The sequence below is a fragment of the Anas platyrhynchos genome, chromosome 6 (assembly GCF_047663525.1).
Source record: "Anas platyrhynchos isolate ZD024472 breed Pekin duck chromosome 6, IASCAAS_PekinDuck_T2T, whole genome shotgun sequence".
Classification (NCBI taxonomy): Eukaryota; Metazoa; Chordata; class Aves; order Anseriformes; family Anatidae; genus Anas; species Anas platyrhynchos.
Window position 1 is genome coordinate 25351390 of NC_092592.1, and position 22764 is coordinate 25374153.

At 36.0% G+C, this 22764-nt stretch overlaps 1 protein-coding gene across 2 annotated transcripts in view; it reads right to left on the reverse strand.

Annotated features, from left to right (window-relative positions):
• Nucleotides 1-251: 251 nt before the first annotated feature.
• The window catches only part of BTAF1 (B-TFIID TATA-box binding protein associated factor 1), a 45127-nt gene continuing 22614 nt past the window's right edge, over nt 252-22764 (reverse strand). For both annotated transcript variants that reach the window (XM_027460389.3, XM_038181204.2), the window contains exons 10-38: nt 22548-22643; nt 22125-22301; nt 21416-21556; nt 21159-21283; nt 19758-19878; nt 19579-19683; nt 19139-19288; nt 18356-18498; nt 18012-18186; nt 17315-17518; nt 14839-15265; nt 13689-13879; nt 12284-12437; nt 12083-12192; nt 11567-11768; nt 10889-11037; nt 8536-8688; nt 7772-7893; nt 7361-7528; nt 7100-7177; nt 6887-7016; nt 6165-6306; nt 5875-6005; nt 5335-5460; nt 4830-4982; nt 4007-4218; nt 2613-2772; nt 2138-2308; nt 252-1840 (exon numbers count right to left, since the gene is read on the reverse strand). In XM_027460389.3, the coding sequence (XP_027316190.2) occupies nt 1694-1840; nt 2138-2308; nt 2613-2772; nt 4007-4218; nt 4830-4982; nt 5335-5460; nt 5875-6005; nt 6165-6306; nt 6887-7016; nt 7100-7177; nt 7361-7528; nt 7772-7893; nt 8536-8688; nt 10889-11037; nt 11567-11768; nt 12083-12192; nt 12284-12437; nt 13689-13879; nt 14839-15265; nt 17315-17518; nt 18012-18186; nt 18356-18498; nt 19139-19288; nt 19579-19683; nt 19758-19878; nt 21159-21283; nt 21416-21556; nt 22125-22301; nt 22548-22643 (4563 nt within the window). In that variant the 3' untranslated portion in view covers nt 252-1693. The remainder of the gene's footprint in view (nt 1841-2137; nt 2309-2612; nt 2773-4006; nt 4219-4829; nt 4983-5334; nt 5461-5874; nt 6006-6164; nt 6307-6886; nt 7017-7099; nt 7178-7360; nt 7529-7771; nt 7894-8535; nt 8689-10888; nt 11038-11566; nt 11769-12082; nt 12193-12283; nt 12438-13688; nt 13880-14838; nt 15266-17314; nt 17519-18011; nt 18187-18355; nt 18499-19138; nt 19289-19578; nt 19684-19757; nt 19879-21158; nt 21284-21415; nt 21557-22124; nt 22302-22547; nt 22644-22764) is intronic.

Sequence of the window (22764 nt, forward strand, 5' to 3'; positions counted from 1 at the left end):
ATCTTAAAGTACCAAGTATTCAAGCATTATAATTTCTCTGCTTATAGAAAACCAAACCCCATCCTGTTTCTCCTCCTTGGATAATTAGAGTTGAAAGCACAACAGAAATATTTTATGTATGAAGGTAGCACACTGTTAAAATAAACTAATGTAATGCCATAATTTCCAAAAGCATTAAAATGCCTCTTCGGCTACAATGAAAAAGTCATCTGTACAGAAACAAAACCCTAAACATGCACATACACAACATACAAGTTATATATTCCTAGTTTTATTTTCATGGAATGCTAATTTAGTTACAGTATGGCAGTTCATAACTACTGAAATGTGACATTTAATTCATCTCCAATGCTGCAGAACAATTTTGATTTATATATATTGTTTTAAAACAATCTTATTTTACATAGTTGAGGTCTCTGGTGGTTTTTAAGCTCTGATGCTTAAGCACACAGCAAGCTACAAACCTTAGGTTTTATATTTATACATATAGTCTATGTATTCAGACAACTGCTGTAAGTTATCTATAATTAAATATTTATAAAAGTGCATATATTGGTACATATGCACATCTAGAAATACACTTTTGCTACTGCCTCCCTTTTATAAAAAGCTGCTTAACATACAGCCATATTATTTTCACTCACTGCTATAAGTCTCTTACTATCTTTATTACATGATTTTAACTACTCAATTCCCTCAAACTGAATGTAGGTATTTCTATGTATATGCTCTCCTAAAGAAAAAAATCTGCCCTATTCCTGTAAGAAGCTTTAAATCATGCATCAGTTTAGTAAACAGTCATCACTTTAGCATGGATTTTAGAATCCTAGACAGTGTAAAATCTACTTCTGGAAAATGTTTGTATATTTAATTTCTTTTTAGTTACAAAAAAATATATAGGATTGAAACATACTGAATACGTGCATCTCTCAAAGTGGCTATATTCTAGCCTTATAGATAAATTAAAAAAAGTACACCCCTGCTAACAGGATGCAAATAGGGCCTCAAATAGACCATTACCTGTATTTAGTATAGCTCATTACAGTAAAAAGTTCAAGTCAGCTGTTCTCTCAAGATGGTGTCAAAAGACTGAAGAGTGTATTTATAATCAATATACAAAGGTGGGTGCACATACCTAGTGCCATTCAATTACTTAATACTTTCAAGGCTTTTGGGCTTTGCCTCTGGTGATACAAGTCCTGAAATGATCTGAATGAAAGTTTAAGTTGAAACATTTTTTAATACATCATAAAAGCAAGTTGTGTTTAAAAGAAAAATGTACACTGAACAACCTGAAGTACTCACTTGAAACAACTGTACAGAACTGTTACAGATACAGAAAGAAAAAATGGTGACTTACGTCAAACAGAAGTAACGTTTGTTAACATATGTAAAAACCTGCTTTGTTTTATTCTTCTACCAAGTAAGAATTTGCAGCCATTCAGAACAAGTAAAATTCAAACCACCTTGCAATGTTTACATTTAAAGTTCTTTTATACAGTGCAAATGTTTAAGACAGAATAACTCCCCAGTGAAACAGGTGACACTAGTCAGTGCCAGTCTTTTGAAAATTCTTTCAATAAATCTATTTACACATTAAGCTAAAGGTTCACTATATATGCTTTGAAGTTTGCTGAATATCAGCAGAAAAAATACGTGAACTAGCAGCAGTTGTATTACAAATATATGATGGTTACTTTAACGAATGCATAAAGTTTTCAAGACTGTATTCAGTATCATACTGTTCTTGATCCCATAGTTCTCCAAGGTTTTCGAGTACTGATTTCATTGATGCTTTCCCCGAAGAGGTAGAGGTATCAGCTTTTTCAGTTTTTCCATCCTTCAAAAAAAAAAAAAAAAAACAAACCACCAATATCAATATAGAGAAGATTTTTTTCAGAAACATTTACTGATTGTGACCATATATTCCTAATTTTCCCTTTATAAGTAATTCCTACAAAATTATTTAAGTCTGATTGGGAACATTACACCTCCCTTACTGCTGTTTTTCAGAGAGCTAATTTCTATTCATTATTCTATTTCAGGTATTCATTTGGTTAACTTTCATATTTCAAAGCAAACCTTTTCCCTCAGCATTCTCTAGTTTTGGTAGCTATTTGTGAAAACGGCTCTTTACCTTGTCAAGAGTGAACAGATCAAGAAGCTGTTCTGTTCCCATGCTCTGTAGGCTTGCATTTTCTTGGCTGATTACTGTATTTGCAATATTCATTTTGAACTTCTGGAGACCCATAATCTTCTCCTCCAGAGTTCCCCTGGTTATCAGGCGATATACATTAACAACGCGTTTCTGAAAGGGGAAAAACAAGGTAAAAAAATAGTATCTTGGGTATTCAAGAAAGCATAACCTTTTTTTATCTATTTGTCACAGATGGCCTGGAAGCAGCTTGGCTTAGATTTACCCTTCAGTAATTGTACTTTCAATTTTGACTGATGTTAGGCAAAAAGAATGAGTATGAAGCTATGTCAGTGGAAGCATTTAACTAGGTTGAAACCACCAGAGATCACTTGTGTTATATGCTACAAACTTATCCAAATCTGAAGAAAGAAGGGTTCGGTAAGAGAAAGTGTATGGGAAATTATGAGTTGTTTACCTGCCCAATTCGGTGTGCGCGGTCCATGGCTTGCAGGTCTCTCATTGGGTTCCAGTCATGTTCCACAAACACTACTGTATCTGCCCCTGTCAAGTTAAGTCCCAATCCACCAACATGAGTGGTGAGCAACAGAACATCAATAGATGGGTCATTATTAAACCTGTATATAAAAAATAAAGTTAAGCATGGTATAATTAATTAATTACATAATGGAATCACAAACCTCATCTGCTTAAGGTTCCTTTGTATTCAGTGGTAGCTGATCTAATACTGAGTAAGAAGTACAAAAATATTAAGTAGCTGATTACTAATTAAGTTCTAAATAAAAAAAGCTGACAGGTTTAGTGGTCAAAAACAACAAAAGTTATAATCTGAACAAGAGAAGTACTATGATATTTCTGGCATTATTTTGTACCAACCCATCGTCGCCATCTCCCCCACCTTCTCAGACCCTTGAGTGTTCTCATTTCTTCTGGCAGCACACTCAGATTTTTCTCTAATTTTTACTCCAGTAAAAGTCAAGCTTCTAAGGATCCAAGCATATGCTTCAAGAGCCATGGTAAGCATGTAGTAGAAAATAGCTCTAATGTTCCCATATACCAAGTCTCTTAGGGCTCTTCCTCCAACAAGGAGTAGATTATCTTACAGTTAAGATCCTCTGGTTTAACCAAGGTTTACAGAGACAAAAAATGGTCTCCAAGAGCAAAAGACTGTAAAAACGAAACTGTAATCATTTCCAGGATCAGCATGATATACACAAATGATAACACAGAACACCGAGGTGCTTCACAAGTTAATGCATTTGTTTTTAATATAAACCTCTTCATATACCACTTGTCACAAGTATACCCCACGTACTCCTGTTTTGCCTTCAATTTGGTTATGTCTTTACTACTGAAGTAGTAGAGGAAGAGCAGATAGAATCATTAAGGTTGGGAAAGACCTCCAAGATCACCTGGTCCAACTGTTCCCCAACCACCATTACTCACTAAACCATGTCCTTAAACCACATCTTCGCTATACATATTAACCGAATGGAAGTTTTGGGGAAAAATTTCAGTTAATGTGCATAGCGAAGATGTGTTTTAATTCTTTGCCAGATTCAACTTCAAGATTTGTTTTTAAAAGTCATCCAAAATAGGCAATACTTCAGTTGTGTTGCAGTCTCTTGCTATTAACATAGGCTTTCACTTGTGGAAGTGCTGTACTTATTTATTTATTAAGTAAATTAGGCAGTGATGACCTGACAGTACAATACAAAATCAGTCACAGGCATGCTAAACTTCAGTATTTCTATATATAGAAGAGGTCCCACGGGCAAGAACAGCTTTGTTCCACAAACAATATAACTCATTGCAATTGTCTTCCTATTGGTCATAAACACACATGCTTACCGTGAAACAATGGAATGCCTCTGGCCAGCAGGTATGCTACCATCTAGTCGTAAATAAGTAACTGAAGGTAACTGAGGTCTGAGAAGGTCATGCTCCACTATATCCAGCATGCTCTTAAGTTGACAGAAGATAAGTATTCTGTGCTGGGCCACAACAGCTTCTGTACCACTCTCTGAAGATCCACCATTCCCCAAACCACAGTCTAGCAGCAGCTTTAAGTAAAAGAGCATTAAATTAAGGTATGTCAAAGTAACAGTAAATCCCATGTAAATATTGGCATGGATGGACTACCAGAAGTAGAAGAGAAACCCAGTCTATTACAGAAAGAAGTCTGTAAATGACAGCCACTCAAATGACATAGGGGACAGTTGGACTGTGGAGTCAGACTATGACAAATTTTCAAGAGTTGTCAGAATATAAATTCTACTGTAAATAAAACAAAATGAAGAAAATTAAAGTCTTTAACATCATCTAATTTAGTCAAGTTAATAGTCTCCTGTATAATAAATAGGAGAAAAATGTTACGCCTTGCTCTCACATTGCAGAAAGAAGCAGAATAAAAGTACGGTTTCTGACAAGGCAGCAAATATTACGTAAACCTCATTGCTTTGAAACAAGTTTGCCCTTTCTATTCTACCTCTCATTTGAAGTTTCCATGGCTAAACAGCAAAATAGGGCATAAACCTTAAAGGAAATCCTTGTACTTTATTTCATCTGCTACTTAACTCATGTTTTTATCAGTTTTCAATTTGGTGGAATCTTAAAACAGCAAGCCGTAACATCAATAGAGACCTATTAAGGCACAATGTAGAAATCTACTTACTTGTTTTAAAGCAGACAACTTAGGTGCATGTTGGATATCTCGAAGGGATGAATTATGAGCTGCAAGTTGATCTGTAATTCTTTTATATTCTGGATGCTGGGTTGTTAGCACTAGTGCTGGATGGTTGCATAGCTTTCGTAAATATTGCAATGCCTTTGATTATTAAAGGAATAATAAGAAACTGTTAGCAACAATATAATTACAGGTAAGTATTGAAGCTACTTGGCCACATTCCACAAGTTAGACTTTAAGGTATATTTTCATTCAATTGAAGTCACACCTTTAAATTAAGAAAACCTGTTAAGGCATTAATACATAATTTAAGCATAATAGCTATATATCACTACTGAGGCAAACTAATCCCAAATTATAAATATTTTTATTAGACTGTATGGCCACAGTTGTTTAAGTTAACTATTATCATTGTCAGTTTTAGTTAAACACAGAAATATAATTACCATAAATAAGTGAACGAGTTAGTCACAAATATTCAAGTAAAATGTACCTGAAATACATGGCCTGTAGCCTTAAGCTTTGGTTTTTCAGTTTCTTCACTCATTGAAATTGAAGAAACTGTTTCATCAATATCACATTTGGCACGGGACTTGGCAAAGTCTTCGTAAAGCTGAACCTGTAAACCACACCCCAGACAGACAAATAAGTATGCATTTCCCCCTCCCCAAGAGAAATAAGATGAACAATTGGTTTTCAAATTTAATTTCAAGTTCAGGTCATGTAATGTAACAGTGTAATCACTTATAAGTTAGTTTCTTTCAACTTGGAAGGTATTTGTTAAGAAAATCTACAGATGCCTGTAAATTGTTCTTGTAGAATTAGACAGAAATTAAGAAATACTCTACTGGACAGAACATAGTTTTAAGCACGTGCTACTAGAAAAATGTCTTAGTATTGTAGCACAAGATAAATGTCAGATGCGGTATCCAACTGACACAGGAATACAGAACTGCAAGCAGTTCCCTTCTGGTCTTGTATCCGTGCTAAAAAAAAAAAAAATGCTAGGCTTCCAACCACTTTTTAAACATACCTGTAAAGGACTGAGAATACAGTAATAATCTTGAATAATTTTGGGTGGAAGATCTTGCAGAACATCCTCTTTCATTCTCCTTAGCAGGAATGGCAGAACTTGGCGGTGCAGTGCTTCCATTGCAAGAACCCCTAAGTGAAGGAAACAGCAGCAGTAAGTATTGTAGAAAATACTTCCAAACATTCAGCACTAAATAAACCCTTTTGTTGAAACTGGCTACACTTTCTCTTTTTGTTAGCAGTACTCATTTACAAATACAAGAAAACCAGGATTTAATATTTGATCCTTACCAGCCTCTTGTTCACGACTCGAGCTTCGGGCATCTCTACTTGCCAATATTGGTTTGCCATAACGAGCTGCAAATTGGCGTTCAGTACCCAAAAATCCTGGCATAAGGAAGTCAAACAATGACCACAACTCTAAGACGTTGTTCTGAACATAAAAGAAACATTTGTTAAATTATTTTCAAACGTAATGAATTGTTCCAAATTATCAGGAACATTTCAATAAATATTTAACACTGCTAGAAGATTACAAATGTAACATCTCAACACAATTTTGAACTGCTTAAAACCTGGGGTATTTTTCATCAGCCCAAATCACATACTCTTTAACACCTAAATGGACTTTCTACTGTGTCTGATGTCTTAAGCCACACCCTGAATTCTTCTGGGCAACAAAACCCTCCTGGGTTGCCAGTGGTCTTAATCCTGGATGGGACAGATTCTCCAGAGACAAATCGTGCCTAGTACTTAAAGAGTGGTAGTCTTGTTGCAAACAATACCATGGATCCTGCACCCATTCATCCCAGTATATGGGCATACTGGGAAAGGAAAAAGATTGAGTTTCAAACAGTTAGTAATTAAAAGCTTATTTTACAATGTTTACTTGGAACTGGAAAACTCTGATCAGCAGCACAATAAAACAATGCAAAATAGATCCTCTTTTCTTGTTCCTAGCTCCCTAGCTTTCTTGTTCACCCAGCTCCGTAGAAAAAAAGGATAGCAGTTACCTGGATTGGTGTCCCAGAAAGAATTATCCTGTAATTGGCAGTCAGCTGTTTTACTGCTTTTGATAGTTTTGTTTTTCCATTTTTTATTACATGACCTTCATCAAGAATGCAGTAATTAAACTTAATATTTCTAGAAAACAAGAACATAGACTTAAGTAGCATAGATTAAAGTTTTAATCTATTAAAAACCTCAGAAAACCAACCAATTCTTACCTGAAGAAATCAATGTCGTTTCTCACAACATCGTATGAAGCTACTATGAGATTGTGTCTTTTCACCTGGTGTTGCAATCTTAACACAAAAGAGAAAGTCATAACTGAAGTGTTCCTTACATACATCTTATACTGCAGCCTTTAAAAGTATTGTCACAAGTTGTACTATGTCCACAAACTATGCTTCAGTTGTAAAGTGAATTACAAAACTGTGATATTTTACTCTGCCTAAGTCATAACTGCAAAGTGCAAAATGCCTTACCTTGCTCTTTCAGTAGGAGGTCCTGTATAGTGCAAAGGATTAAGATATTCCTTGGAGCAAAACTTTCCCACTTCATCCACCCAGTGTCCCGTGAGTGTAGGAGGACACACCACCAAGGAGGGAAGAGGAACACTGTCCACCAGTTTTGTTCTTGCATACTCTTGAGCCCTTTAAGAATATCAAAACCAAAGCGTGTGTTTGTTTTGGTGTTTGTTGTCTGTAGTTGTCATTGGGGTGGTGGTCACAAAATAGCTGAGGCTGGAAGGGACCTCCAGAGGTCATCTGCTCCAATCCCCCTGCTGCTCAAAGCGGGCCACCTACACCTGTTTGCCCAGGACCATGTCCAGAATCATAACCATAGATAAAAACTGCTGTTGAAATCCTTAAGATAGAACATTCACTTAAGCTTACCTGAGGCAATGATCCCCTGCTAGAATACAAATGGACTGTAAAGTTTTTCCTAAGCCCATATCATCACAAAGAATTCCATGAAGTTTGTATTTATTGAGAAACGCCAACCAGTTAACTCCATCCTGAAATCAGAAAATGAAGAAGTGACTCAGAATTAAAAAGTAACTCTTTTGGCTAGCTGAACTTCACTTCAAACATCAGCGTGTTCTATCTTCTGTTACTGCCAAGTTATGAGTCATTTCCCTACCCTACATCCTTCATACATAAATACAAACTCCTAAAGTACAACTGGGTGTTGCACCGGAGTCTGTAAGTTCTGAAAAACAAGAACAACAACAACAACCACCACCACAACCAAGGATCCTCATAGATGCATATGCTACATCCCATTCACTCAAATCAGAGAATGAAGGTAGAAACATAAAAGGCCAAACAGAACAAGGAGGCCTGGCTTTGCAGTGGTGAGCTACCACAGGCAACCTAAGTAAGGCAGAGCCCATTGGCCATTCCTTGAGAAAAATTAAGAGAATCAAAAGGGTAAACAAATAATTGAAGAAATAAAATTGAATGTGTTTCTTAGTTGGTCTTCCTTACCCAAGAGTCTAATATGCACATTGTTCAGATGATAAAGAACAAACAAAACAGACAAAAACAATGAACATCCCCAAGCAAAATGCCCAACGCCCAAATGACTCCTACCCTTCCATAAAACCCCATCAGATCAGAACTTACTATTATTTTAAAATATAAATATAAGCTGTTACCTGCTGGTATTTTCTGAGCTCTGCTTTGATTGGTACTGGAATTTTATAGTTTTCCAGTTTTTTTCCATCCAGTAATTGTTCCAGAAAGTGGCGTTCCTTAGCTTTCATTCGTATTAATTCTTCAGACATGTTTGGTGGATCTGGTATACCAGCCTAAAATAGTTTTTTTTTAAAGCAGCAATGTTAGGGCTACAATACTTAATTCTCACATAGATAAGAAATAAAACCTCATCCAAGCTTAGATATTTTAAATAGGTAGCAAAGATATGCAATCTTCTTAACTGTATAAATCCATATTCTGTGCTATACCTGTTTGATTCCTTGCAGATCAACTCATCCAGAGTTGTATGATGCACAGCACAAATTGTGCTCCAATGGGCATGATGAAAAGCTTATATAAACTTGCGAAGAAGAGGGGATATCCTGGTCATGCTTGTAAGACTTCACAATGGCTGAGCTATTGTTCCTCTAACCAGGCAGTTTCTCTGGCTGGAGAATCTTTTGACACCTACTTCTCCTTAGCCACAAGCTACCATCCAAAGTTAGATGCATTTCTCCTACAGATCTTAGTGGGATTATATTTACACGCTGAAGTCTGTAGGACAAATGAAAACAACGAAGAAAAAAGAAAGTTCTAAGCCCCCCCAGCTTCATAGCAGCAGACTATGACTTCCTAGGTATTTCCCATACCAGGCCAGAAGCCCAAAGAAAGTATCCGTGGATAGCAAGTATGCTCAACAGACATTCTTTCTTGTTAATAATACAGTAGCAAAAGAGGCATTGATGTGTTCATCAGCACATCTCTAATCCCAGGTTCCTGGGCCACCTCCACTTTGAGCAATGTGAAATGTGAAAACTCAAGTCACTATTGCTTAGGGAGAGCTCGGGGCTGAGAAGAATACCTCAGGTCTGTCAAGTAATTCCACCATATGTGTGTTTAATAAAGGAAGAGGGAACTAACCCAGATTACGTATGCTGTAAGTGTTCTAGTAAGGTATTTAAGTACATACACACAGACAGCCTACTTCTTTAAGTGCTCCTCCTACCCTCCCTTTTAAAAGAATTATGTCTTAAGTGCGAGTCTCATGCCAGTTAATATGGTTCAAATATATTTTAAGATGAACGATTTATATAATAATCCTTCTCTCAGTCAGATATAAAAATGTTTCTGGTTCAATAGAATGAACAATGAAATTGAGAATAAAAATACAGAAAATTGAGCATAGGTAAGTTCTCAATTCATTTATTGCAAATTCTTTTCTATTCTACTCAATTAGAAATGAATATGACAATACAAATTATAAACTCCCAATTATATTCAGACCTGTAGTACCTTTACTTATCCATTATCTGAAATAAGGTCTTGCATTTCTAAAAACAAAGTTTTTAACTATGGAGAAAAAACATGAACTATCATACATATGTATGTAAGCAGATAATAAAACAAGCATTCTACACTTTGAAGAGATGCTCAGTAAAGAATGCTAAACTAGCTTTAAAAAAATGAAAGCTACGTATCCCATAGGACTGTATTTAGGAAATGTATGAAGAAAAGCACTGGTGTGAATGGCACTGGAACGAACAGCAGCATGACAGTCAGATTGTTCACCTTCACAGTTGCTTTTGCTGTTCTCACTTTCAACTTAAACATTCTAGTTTAAGCATACGGAAAGTGCTTCATTTAAGGCAGGTCGCTAATTATCAGATTCTAAGGTTCTATTACACTACATTAAAAATCAAGATAGTAACAGATACTAAATCAAGTAAACTGGCTTTTTTTTTTCTTTCCAGTTTAAAACATGCAAATGAATTCTGAACTGTCTTCTGTTACCATCTGGTGGTGAAAATAAGTTACTTGGAAGACTTAAAGTCTTTGAAGTGCAGTATTAAAAAGTGTCTGATGTATGCATCTTGTAGGAAGAGTGAAAAACAGAAACAGATCAGTACTGATTAAACACCACTGGATCATATATTTAGCGTTCTACCAAAAGCTGTAGGTTGTGGCTTTTGATTTTAAAAGAGGTAGGAATAAGTAACTGTACTCATCTCCAGACTATTTCTACTACTGCTGTTTATTTTCTCTGTTTAAATCAGAGTATTGGTTTGTATGTGTTTCTTGACAATGAACAACAAACATACCTTTTTATTTTAATATTAATTTAGAAAATTGTTCATAAAGGGTCCAGTTTTACTTATTTTACATTATAAAGAATACATTGTCAGTTACTTGATATGGACTGAAAGTGTATAAAGACAATTTTTACTCAGCATGTAACAAACCAGAAACTTGGGCTGGTAGAAAAGTGGAGACAAAACAGTTCACATATTCCATATACTTAAAACTTCAGCTTACCTCAAGAGGCATCAGTCTAATTAGTGTTGCAAAGCACTGAGTAGCCATGAAACGTACGCTGTCTGTCTGATCACTCATTCTACCCAGAACTGGAACCACCAGAAGAACGATGTATGGAACAATACCTACATCCAGCTGTTCCATTACACCTGGATCAGCTATTAAGGAATAGTTGCTACCAGTTCAGGATTGTCTGACATCATTACATACCTGGCAGATTTCACTCACAATAGGCACAAGTCATTAATATGTTACTTCAGAGAAACAAGATTTGTTTGAACTTGATTTGAACAAAGAAATGAAAAAATAAAGTTGTCTGATCTACCCCAGTTAGATTTAGTAGAATTCCACTACTAACCTCAGTGCACCTTGGTGGCACTAAATATTGACTTTACTGTTTTTCAGTTTCAGTGGTTTTAAGTTTTATTCATTCTTTAGCTTGTTCTCAGAGGGTAACACGGAAAATAAATACTGAATTGTCTCCACTAAAACTTCACTTTTTTTTTCCCACATCAATAAGAAAAGCAACGGAAATAAGTTTCTTATATTTGTTGTCTACAGGAGGAAGACATTTTACCTCAATTCCTCTTCCCATTATTTTTAGACAACAGCTTTTGCTCCCCACGTTATACAAACGAAAAGAGTCTTTTGCATTTTTCAATACTCAAGCAAGGATACATGCAAGTGCTTCAATTGCACCTTCTTGTTTGGTGTTGTCATCTATTGCTCCCAGCCACGGTAGAACTTGCTCTAGAAAGATATTCATTGTTTCCATGGTAGCTATTTTGCTCATAACACCTACACAACGAGCAGCCATGTGTCTCACTGCAGTGCTGGGATGTTGAAGGCACATGTAAAGATGAGGCAAGTGCTGAATTAACTGAATAGAAGGTGGGGAAAAAAAGAGAAGTTAGCATGAGCTATTAGCAAATTACTAAATTATTCTGAAGTAAACAGTTTCTTTAAATCACTGTTGCTTCCCAAAGAATGTTTAAGATGGCTCCTTCACATGATCTAATTTTCAGAACTGAAAAATTCTTTCAGAAGAGAAGTTGAATTTTATTCCAGCTTGCAAGTTTGTCCTAGACTGGCCCCATTTAAGTTTAGGCAAAATGAAGGACATGAAGGCCTAAAACAGTGGCAATGAACAGACTAAACTGCTTCATTCAAAAAGCTGCTTTGGAATATGATTACCAGAGGATGAAGCTGAACATCCATTGAAGCTGCTGTTGTTTCAAAAACCTGTAAAGAGTTTACTAGCTCCTGGGCAGGTGCATCTCCTTTTTCCAGCAAGGACTTTCGGTCTGTTAAAAAACAGGAAAGGCGTTCAGTTTCAGATTAACATGCTGTCTCCATCCTAGGTAATCCCTCAGCTTAAATCAAAAGTATAGTTACCAAAATTGTTTATGTGAATGTTGTTCCTTAATGAGCCAACCATAGCATCCCAGAGATGTGGCAATCCCGTTGCCATTTCAGCACCAAAATGTTTAGCTATAGTAGATAAGGCAAACTCAGCTCCTCTTCTCTGAACAACATATGGTTTCTGAGCCTAGAATTAAACAATTCAGTAAATTAGTGAGGACAGATTCACTTAAGAATTAAGTACATTTTTTTGGTTTGCTTCAAAGAAGCTTCATTTTCTAAACAAACTTAGAAGATGATGAAAATTAAGTTTGCTCATTTGGTAAGAGTGCTTACATAGGAGCATTATCAGGTTATTAACACAAGGTCAAACTCAGAAGCATTGTTTCTGCATTCAGAAGTTATACAGACATTTGCTACACAGGCCCTAAACTGTAAGACTACTTTATTATGTATGGTTAAAAAAGACAAAACAACAACCAACCAACCAAAGCAAAAATATCATTCTACACACAACCATGCTATTGATTTTTCTGGATGACAATTATTTTCAAGGAAGCTCCCATTGTTACACAGGCATTTGATTTTGATAGGGGGAATTTATAACATGCAAGTTAATTGATATTTTTCTTCACTTTTTTTAATGCAGGTAAAATGAAAGTCTTTTATAGCAGATTATTTAAGTTTTAGGTATTTGGGCATGTGGCTCTTGCTGACACAAACCCATTTCATCTCTAAGTCTTCCAACTGGTTCCAGTTCCAGAACTTCAGATATTGCCAATATGGAGGACACCAAGAACAGCAACACATTAGCTAAATTTTCCAAAGCAATATTGGATGTGTTATTAACTCCTTCTCCCGATCCCACCCTCTTCAGAGTTGAAATTGGTATAAATCTCCCTAATAATTGGGAGTAAAATCCACAATGGTGTTCAGTAATTATAGTTATGATTAGGATCACGTTAGATCATTTGTAGTTTTCTATGAATAAAACAGCTACAGAAAAAGGTTTAACACATCAGGTATGGAGGTCAGATGTACATCCTAACTCTAGTTGAATTTGAAGTAGTTTTTAATGCTTTTGAGTTTCCACTACGCATCAAGATGACCAAAATTTAATGTGGGTATCAGGATGCAATCACAGCATTGGGAAAATCCATTGTGATAATCATAGTATAAATCCATACAAATGGATTTTCACAGAGAAACTCATATAGTGTACTAAATGTAAAATATTTCAGAATTATTAATTTGCTTAATGACACACATCATCAAGCAATACATACTGCTTGCATCACAGAATTATTCATCAACATTACATTCTCTCAGGGAAAGATCCTGGACTATCTTTTTGTAATGCTATTGACTTCACTGAATTCAAACTAATAAAGGGGACGGGTGGACATGCAAGTTGAAAATGCAAGTCTTTGGACTTCACCTCGTCAAGTTCTGTAGGAATGCTTCCACTACTGCTGGTGGGGAGGTCTGCAATTGGCGCTTTTGGAGCTTTTGGAGTAGGACCTCGTCGACTTGTGATGGCAAAAGCAGCTTTCTGGTGTCTGTACAGTGTAATTATTCCCCTGTGCTTAGTAACTGTATGATGCATCCCATCTTTGTCGGAGTTGGGCCCTACAACAGAAGACAGAATAGCTGACAACAATTTAAGCTGTGGTTTAAAAAGTAGGTGGAAGTGATAGCCACCCACAAATCATCTGCAGATCTCAGCATGCTTTGAAGAAGATGGATAAGCATCATCAACCTCAGAGACACAAAAAAAAAGTACGGAGTAGAATTACTCTGTTAAGAGCGTATTAAAGACTTGACAAGGAAATTTGTGTGCAAACTGCCAGATGAATTCTTACTCATCAAGAAACAGAGTAAGACTTCAGTCAAATAAGAAACCTTTGCACAAGTTTTTAAATATACTGATGCCATCAGTATCTTTTGGTTTGTTGATGTTTCTATTTAAGTTAATTGGTTTAATTTTCAATCAGATATCAATGTATTACTCCTCTGAGATGAAGATGTATATGTTATGAAAAAAATAAAATGTATAATGGTAAAACCTTAAAGTTGGTTAAAAAATGTTATATTTTTAATGGTTTTAATTTGCATTGTTCAATTAATCCATACATTCTTGGAAATGAACTGTCATCTAAAGAAAGCCCATGTCCGTAGTATGTGCAGGATTTTTTTGTCCATTTCAAACACTCATCTTTCTACTAGACTACAGAACATAACACAAGTCAGATTTTTTTTTCCCTTCTTACTGACAAGATACTCTCTGGTTCCATGGTGATACAGTTTCAGTGAAAAGCTTCGTATTGCAGGTAAATGAAGTTGATGATGATAGGTGAACAACAGTAAATAACAAAGTCAGAACTAGTCTTTTATACACAGTTTATGAAAAATACATACAACATTAACCTATACACTCTGTGCAACTGCAAGATACCTGAATGAAGTAATTACTAATAAATGAAGACTTAGTTGCTAGCATTTTAAAAACACTGAAAGCATGACTCACTCATTTTTAACAGTTCAAAGACAAGCACGGGCATATTGTTAAGATCTCAGCAGTATCATACCTTTTGAATTTTCATGGCTACTCTGAGGCTGTGCAGGACACGCTGCCAGTGGGGTAAGATGTGGATCCACGCAGAGGGAGTTGCAGAGATTTTTTATAATCTTTGAGTTGGGACAAGGAGACCTCGTTGTACACTGCTGAAGTAACTTTGCTATGCATGAAGCCACATAGTTCTGTACTAGTGTATTCTCCTCTTTTTTGATAGCTTCCATTAAAGGTTTTATAACAGGATTTAATTTTTCTGGAAGTTGCTGCAAGTTCACAACTGCACATGCAGCAAAAGTGTGGACTCGCAGATGCAGCACTTGCCACTCTTGATTTGTTTCTGTAACAGTCATTTGGACTTGCTGTCTTTTACTGTCCAACTGTTGTAGAAGTTTAGGATTCAAAGGAAAGGATGATGTCACTTCATTGAAAACAGAAGTAACCTAATAAAGAGGAAGAAAAAGTTACAAATCTGTTTCATTATAAAACGGGATAACCTCTGAACACCATAGTTCTCATGGTAGAAGAGTCATTTCGACAGGTATTTTCATCTCAATTTTTCCAGCAAATAACAGGAAATGCTCCAAAATTTAGTTTCTGGAATCTTGAACTTCCAATTCAAGGGAAAGAAGTAGACATATTAAAAATATTTTAATTCTGGATTGTGAAAACTAGAAGAGGTTTAGATACTTCCCAAAATGTATCCTATACCCACCAGATCTATCCAGATATTTTGGTTTATCAATAAGAAAAAGATAGAGTGATGAGGAACACGCTATGAATACAATCGGCCAGAAAGGATGTGTAAGGTTCTGTGCATTCAGAAGTTATTTCTAAGCTGATTTTCCTTTGAGGCAAGACAGGCTGAGATAAAATCTAAGGAAAAAGTCAGAGTACAGCAGTTGCAGGACTTGCCTTATTTCCCCTCCTCCCTCCAGCTGCATGACTATTGTTGCTTAAATTTGTCACAGGAAATGGATCGCAAGCACCATGAAGTCATGGAAACACCAAGCTTATTCTACTGATAGGACAGCTGGACTCTGAAGTACATGAAATATGGCAGCTTTTGAGGGCTAGTCTAAGAGTTGTTTGTTTGTTGTTTGTTTTTTTAATTGCCTTTTAAATGTTTGGGTCAAGTCTTTTAACTATGAAGCAGTATGAACCCAATACTTATATATAAACTGTAGAAGCCTTAAGTTCTACTCCACGTGACCCTGATGGCTGGAATGACCAAGTGATGCAGAAAATGTGCTGTGAGAAGCACAGCGTTTTTAAATTTAATTCATGAAGACACATACTACAACAGAGTTGACTTTGTCTGTTTTTTAAGGAAATCTGAAGAGTTGAAATGGGAGCAGAAGACAAAAAAAAAGGAAAGCAGGTGTGGTATGCGTTTTCTGAAGTCTTCAAATCCGAAACAGGTATCTTTTGAATATACATACATCAGTCAAGCAGCTGTATTACTAGACTGATGAGTAAATAGTTGAGGTATATGAAAACTCCTGTACTTCACATACTACAAGCTTTTATGATTACATCTTCACCTTGGGAATCTACTCAATTTAGATGGCAGCCATAAAACTGGCTGCCAAAATCCCTTCAGCCCATTACACAATTGTCTATAACTTTAAAGATTGGTTGAGATTTACAAGTTAAACCACAACACATTGCTGCAAAAGTATTAGTTTGAGAATCTGAAGATCCAGCATCTTCCTACAGTCTCATCATGGTCATAATCATAAAATCTTAAACATTCTTCTCCTACTTCTCCCCAGCATCCCAGTTGCACAGACAGAGTTCTGTCCAGGAACTTGATTGCCTTTCTTTCCCCAGAAAACTGTACCACATCCATCCTCATTCATTCATTCCTCTAAATCTACACACCTTTCCCACTCCAGACACCTTTAATTTAGTGGGCTTTCAAATCTACAAGCTTTTCATTTATATCCTACCTTATCTGTCCATGGTCTTTTTTTATCTTTGCTTAAGAATCCATTTTGGGGTTGGAACAAAAGCCTTTTAATCTGTTGCTCCAACATTATCAGCTGCTTTTGCTTAGAGAACTTTTCACATCAAGGGCTACCTTTTATATGTAAAGCACATCTAACACTGATGTTTTCAGATATATATATATAAAAAAGAGCAATTTAACAGCCAGGTGGAAATAAAAATCCTTTTAAATACAACAACTTTTAGAAAGCTCCCTTCACATGAATTTGCACAGTTTATTTACTAGTCTTTTGACAATGGTTTGCAACAGTTCCAGCTACTTTGTTCTGTGTAGATTTCAATAGTCAAACTTGCATTCTACTTAGTTTTTGGTATAGTCTGTAAACATTGCAGTGTGTGTGTGGGGGTGTACTATCTATTACACATCTCATGTCAAAGGAAGTATGAAGTCATCATACGATTTCTAAAAGTAGTAATTATGCTGAATATGTATTTCAAGACAGCAATAGATTTGAATGAAGGGCAGGCATGCCTCTACTTACCAGATCATTTGCTTGATCTATTGTAAATACACTGCAATTTATTCTGTTTCCAATATCAATATGTGCATCAGCAAATAGTGAAATGAGTTGTTTACATTCATTCTGCATTCGTGTAAAAGGAACAGCAATTTCATCGTAATAGAGGTGTTCAGAAAGGACCCCAAGTAAGCGAGGTTGCACACAAATGGCCACAGCTCTACACTCCTGTAACAGAAAAGACACATAATTTGCACTTTTGAGTAATCAAGATTTCTTTTGTTCAGATTTGAGTAATAAACAGCAGAACCTAGCTACAGAAATCCAGGTTCCAGAGGGACCATTAACACTTTTATCCATATTAAAAGTATTATGGATTATGAACAAAACTTTCAGTATGTCACTGGAACTGGAGTGATCGCGACCATAAGAAAGAGTCATGTTAAAAGGAAGCATTGACCTCATAATGTGCATTTTGGATAGACTAATTTGTAGAAGAAACGTGAACACATTTACCGATTCACAGTTCTAACAGTTGGCATTTAGCTACTGGAGTGGCATAATTTATTCCTGCATTGTCTAGCTATCAAGATTTTAACATTTAGCTGTACAAATACCATTTTAGCTTATAGACTGAAATTTTATTTTAAGCTGAAGTAGCAGATGAGATATGGATTAAGTTTGTGAAGTCAAATTTATTTTTGCTGCAGAAACATCCTACCTTTTGCAAGGCTGCCCACTCGCAGATTACTAATGCAACACTAATCCTCTGCAAGGCAGATTTAGAATTCAAGTGGAAGAGCAGTAGCTGAGCTAATGATTCAGCTGGCTTTATTTCTTGAGTAACGGTATTTACACCTGGGTCGCAAATACAACAGCAGAGTGCTCCCAGCAACCTGACAAAAGGAGAAATAGCAGTTGCTTCAATGTTATAATTAATCATCAATTAATGATTCAAAATGAAGATGCCAAAAAGCCTATGTAGTTAGATTATAGCAAAAACATTGTGCAACAAAAAAAGATAAATTGCTTTTAAATATTTTTTCAGATTTCCAGTAAACTGACTTTGCTGCCATCATCCGAGCTCGCATGACAACATAATCCCTGGTTGCTGGATCTTCTGCAATGCTGTCTGCCCCAGCAATATATTCCTGAATCACCTCCTTATTCTGGGTTTGACCTTGACGCAGTTTAGTACCTGCCTTTTCCTGCAGGAATAAAGTTGGGAAAGGTTTAACGTAAATAAAGCAATAGAAAAGATGAATTCATATTCCATAACATTTCCAATACTAATCATACCCTGCAAAAATTGGACTAACCCAGAACATTTAACCAGAACAGAACATAACCCATAACAGACTTCTGAAAGTAGTTAATTATTATAAATCCCTTCTCCATTAATATTTTGGTTTTGGTCCCAAAAAAAGATACTGTCCCCTTCACTTGAAAATTAATACTAATCCTTAACATGTAACTTAACAACTTCAGTCCACACAAAGCAAAAAGGAAGTCTCTTCCAGTATCTTCTTCAGAAATAAAGTAATGCTTTAGACTTAATCCTGTGAACAGTTGTTGAAGAAATCACTGTAGATACAGAACCAAGTAAATACTTGTAAAATACAAGATCCCCACTGAGCATACTACATGACCAAACTCTGAATTCTCATGGACAACTTGAGAACTATTTTGCTCTACAGAACCGGGGTCTACAACATCGGTTACATTTGCAGTTGTGGGAAGGCAACACTACTTCCCTCTTAACACTTCCAGAAAACGTCTCTACTACTGTGCCTGGTAATCACTTTCCTGTTTTCCCCATAACACTTAATGAGGTCACGTTTTACTTACTTTTGATCTGGTTTTTACTTCTAGCAACATATTTAAGTCAATTGGCAAATGAGATGGCTGCATCATTAAGCAGAGCCAGGCTCCCATCCACGGACAAGCAGCTGCAACCACATACTGTACAGATGCCTTATTTAACAGTTCCAGCCATACCTGGGAAAAGAAACATAGTGCAGATCATGACAATTTTGTGTTTTTTGCAAGATCACGTACATGTTGATAAAAATGATGGAACCGTTCTGCTCCCTTTCAGTCTCTATTCTATTTCTGTTCAGACTCTATTCTGCTCACTCTGTATTCTACTGCCTTTCAGTCTGCATCACATAGATGGACTACAAATAATTAACAAGAACAGATTATGCTTTATTGGCACAAAAGAACAGAGGATACAAAGAGGTAGATACACTATCGGTATGTATCTAGGTCATAAGTCATACAGATACCTTGTGAATAAGATCCAGAATTTCTTGGTTGCTTTCCAAGATACAGAATTGAAATATGTGTCTCAACATGTCTTGCAAAATTGGAGTCAGCCATGTTGAAGAGCTCTGAAACAGGAATATTGTGATCAAGAAGATTCCAATATACACCATAATAAAATGCTAGTATCTCCAAATCTTACCTGGTCTTGAGTAGAGAGCAGTGTGAACAATGTTTCCAGTGCTGCTTTTCGTACAGAAGATATAGTATGATGCAAGAATGGCCACACACGTGGGACCAACACTGTGAGTGACTGCTGAATGCTAATACATGAAATAGAGATGAAGACGCAATGAAAAGGGGAAAAATAAAAGTATTGTCACATATGTTGGGTAATTTTAAGTGAAGGATCAAATGACTACAACTTAAACATTTTAAATAGTTTGAGTCAGCATCATTATTTTTCATAGAGTGTTTTTCTTACTGGTATAAAGCACTAGCTGATTTAAGCATGTGTTTTTATGGGGAAGTTTCCTAGATTATACTTAGACCTTTGTTCAAATATTTAGGAAAAAAATATTTTTGGTTTTAGATTTATTATTAGGCATGAGTTTAGACCCAAGCTTGTTTTTATTTTTTTTGTGTGAACTTGTACATTAACTGATACACATAGTATGTTTTGAATTACAGATGGGGTTAGCAACAGAACTTCACTCTTAATTTTGTATTTGTGCAAAAAACAATTTCAGCAGTGACAATCATTTAGGATGTGAAAGGCGAGATGTCTCGAGTGCAAATACTGCAGGTTTAATATATATATTATAAAAAATGTTAACATACTAACATGCAATTCCTTTAGTTTGACAATCCTGAAAAGCAGCACTGCCTCCAAACTTAAAGGGTTTTACTGTTCCAAAAAGCTAACAATAACTGCCCTTTGCAATTAAGACTTTATCTTCCAGAAAAAAAAGTTTTTTAATATTAAGAAATAAGGAAGGAAGGCACTTGCCTCTGAAAAAGGGGCAAAAAAGAATTCATACATAATGACAAGCAGTTAATATCTTCCCCTGCTTTTGTCAGTGAACATTCCAGTAACTTAGTTTACCTGCTGCTTTATCTACCTTTCATCAGTCATCAACTGTACTACTGATGTGAATTTTCAAGTTTGTAGCTTTCTTTAGAACTGTTCTAATAGTAATGTTCTACGGGCATGTGCATGTGTTTTCATGTAAATAGTTTGCTCACTTATTTGGAGTTTGTCAACAGAAGCAGACAAACATTTGTGGACAGGGCCACCATGTGAGTGCGGCTAATATGCTTTACAGAAATACCCAACACAACCAGAGGAGGGAGGGGAATAAAAGTCACATATAAACAATATCTGTTACTTTTTAATTATTTTGGTGCCTATTACTAATGGAATTAAACTAGAAGCACTGTCCTAACCTTCCCTTTGAGGAAAAGCCAGAGTAAAATTAAACTACTGATTTAAATTGAGCATCTCCTTCTATGTAATTTAAGGCAATTTTGATTATCCCAATCTGAAAATAACGTGACAGTCATACTGTATACATTACTGGAGTAATAATAATTAAAAAGTTACCTGCACTTGCGGACCTGAGGATATGTCAGAAGGGAAGAAAGAAGGATCATGATACTGTTTGTGGAAGCTGTCAAGTCATCCAACTCCAGGAGCGCATCCCACAAAGTGTTAAGAATAAAAGGGACCTAGGCAAGTATGCAGAAAAAGTTTACAAAAAGAGAAGAAAAATATCCAAGTGCTAATTATGTTATTTTCTTTGCTCAGACCAAAAGCAACAATTTTTGATCAAAAAAATCAATGGAAAACAGCTCAGTCACCTTCTGAGACTGAAGGTGGACCAGGCTTTCCACTACTGGTACTAAAGATGCTGCAGCAACGGCTCGGACGTCATCATCCAGATCTTGGAGACCTTCAATTATTGCAGGTAGCACTTTAGGCAATAACGTGTCGATCATGTCCTGCCAAAACGATCAAAATAATCTTTAAACTTAAAATCACATAATGCACCAAACAAATAAGATGTACTTTACGTGTGTGAATAAACCTCTTTGTTATATAACCAGAAAGCACAGGTCCAAGAATACAATCTAAGTATCTGAAGGTACCATTCATGAAATAAAAACTTAGGTTATAAATTTGAATGAACTTTAACTTTGTTCAGTTTTTGTGTAAGCAAAACCCAGTGTTTGCAGAATAATACGATGAATAAACTAAACTTTGTAGCACAGGGCTCTGTTAACCTGGCATATGAAAGCATGATCAAAACCAGACAGGTGCAGCCTCTATTTATAATCTGTTTTGTGCAAGTAACTGTTAATAAGGTTGTAACAATACAACTGTGTTGATATAAACCTGCAAATTTCTGCAGTGTGGATGATAAAGATGCAGTCACACATCTTAATCCACATGAGAATCCAGTGCAAACAAGTAGTTTTATCATATCAACCCATTGTTCAGGCACATCCTCATCTCTGAACAGAGCTTTCTGTTCCAAAGCTCTCTGCAATTTGTCATGAAGGTTATTACCTGACGGACTGCTAGAGCGTATTTTATTCCTAAGAGACCACCATGTCTCACTTCCCACTGCTCCTGTGTAAGCAGCTTCAGGAGAACATCGACAGTTTTATGAACTCCAGTTTCATTCATGTGTTTCAATACCACTCCCAAAGTCTGAGCACAAGTCTCACGTACTGGTGCTACCACCTAGGATAAAATAAATGAGGAAACAGGTATTTCAATATGAAATTTGACTTAGAAATAAATCAATGAGTAGAATCAGGTGAACAAAACTACTATATGAGGTGAAATTTGTATATCTATTACTCTGTAGTAAGCATCTCATAGCAGTTAAAGCAGGCACATGCAGTATCAGTCTACAAAGCACAGCTGATCTGCTGCAGTATAATCTGCCAAAGTCTGCTGATCTACCTGTTCATTCAGACAACTTACTTCATCTGAAACAAAGTCTCCAAATCTGTCTAATGCAAACACACAAAGAAGTCTAATAACCAAGTCTTCCAACCACTCCTGATGCTGCTGGATCATCTGTAAAAAGAGGAAAAAACAAACACTGTGACTGTTTTTTCGTAGAGGATATCTGACATGCTTGTATTCACTACATTTATATCAAAAAGGAATCCCAGCATATGTTTAAATCGACTGAATA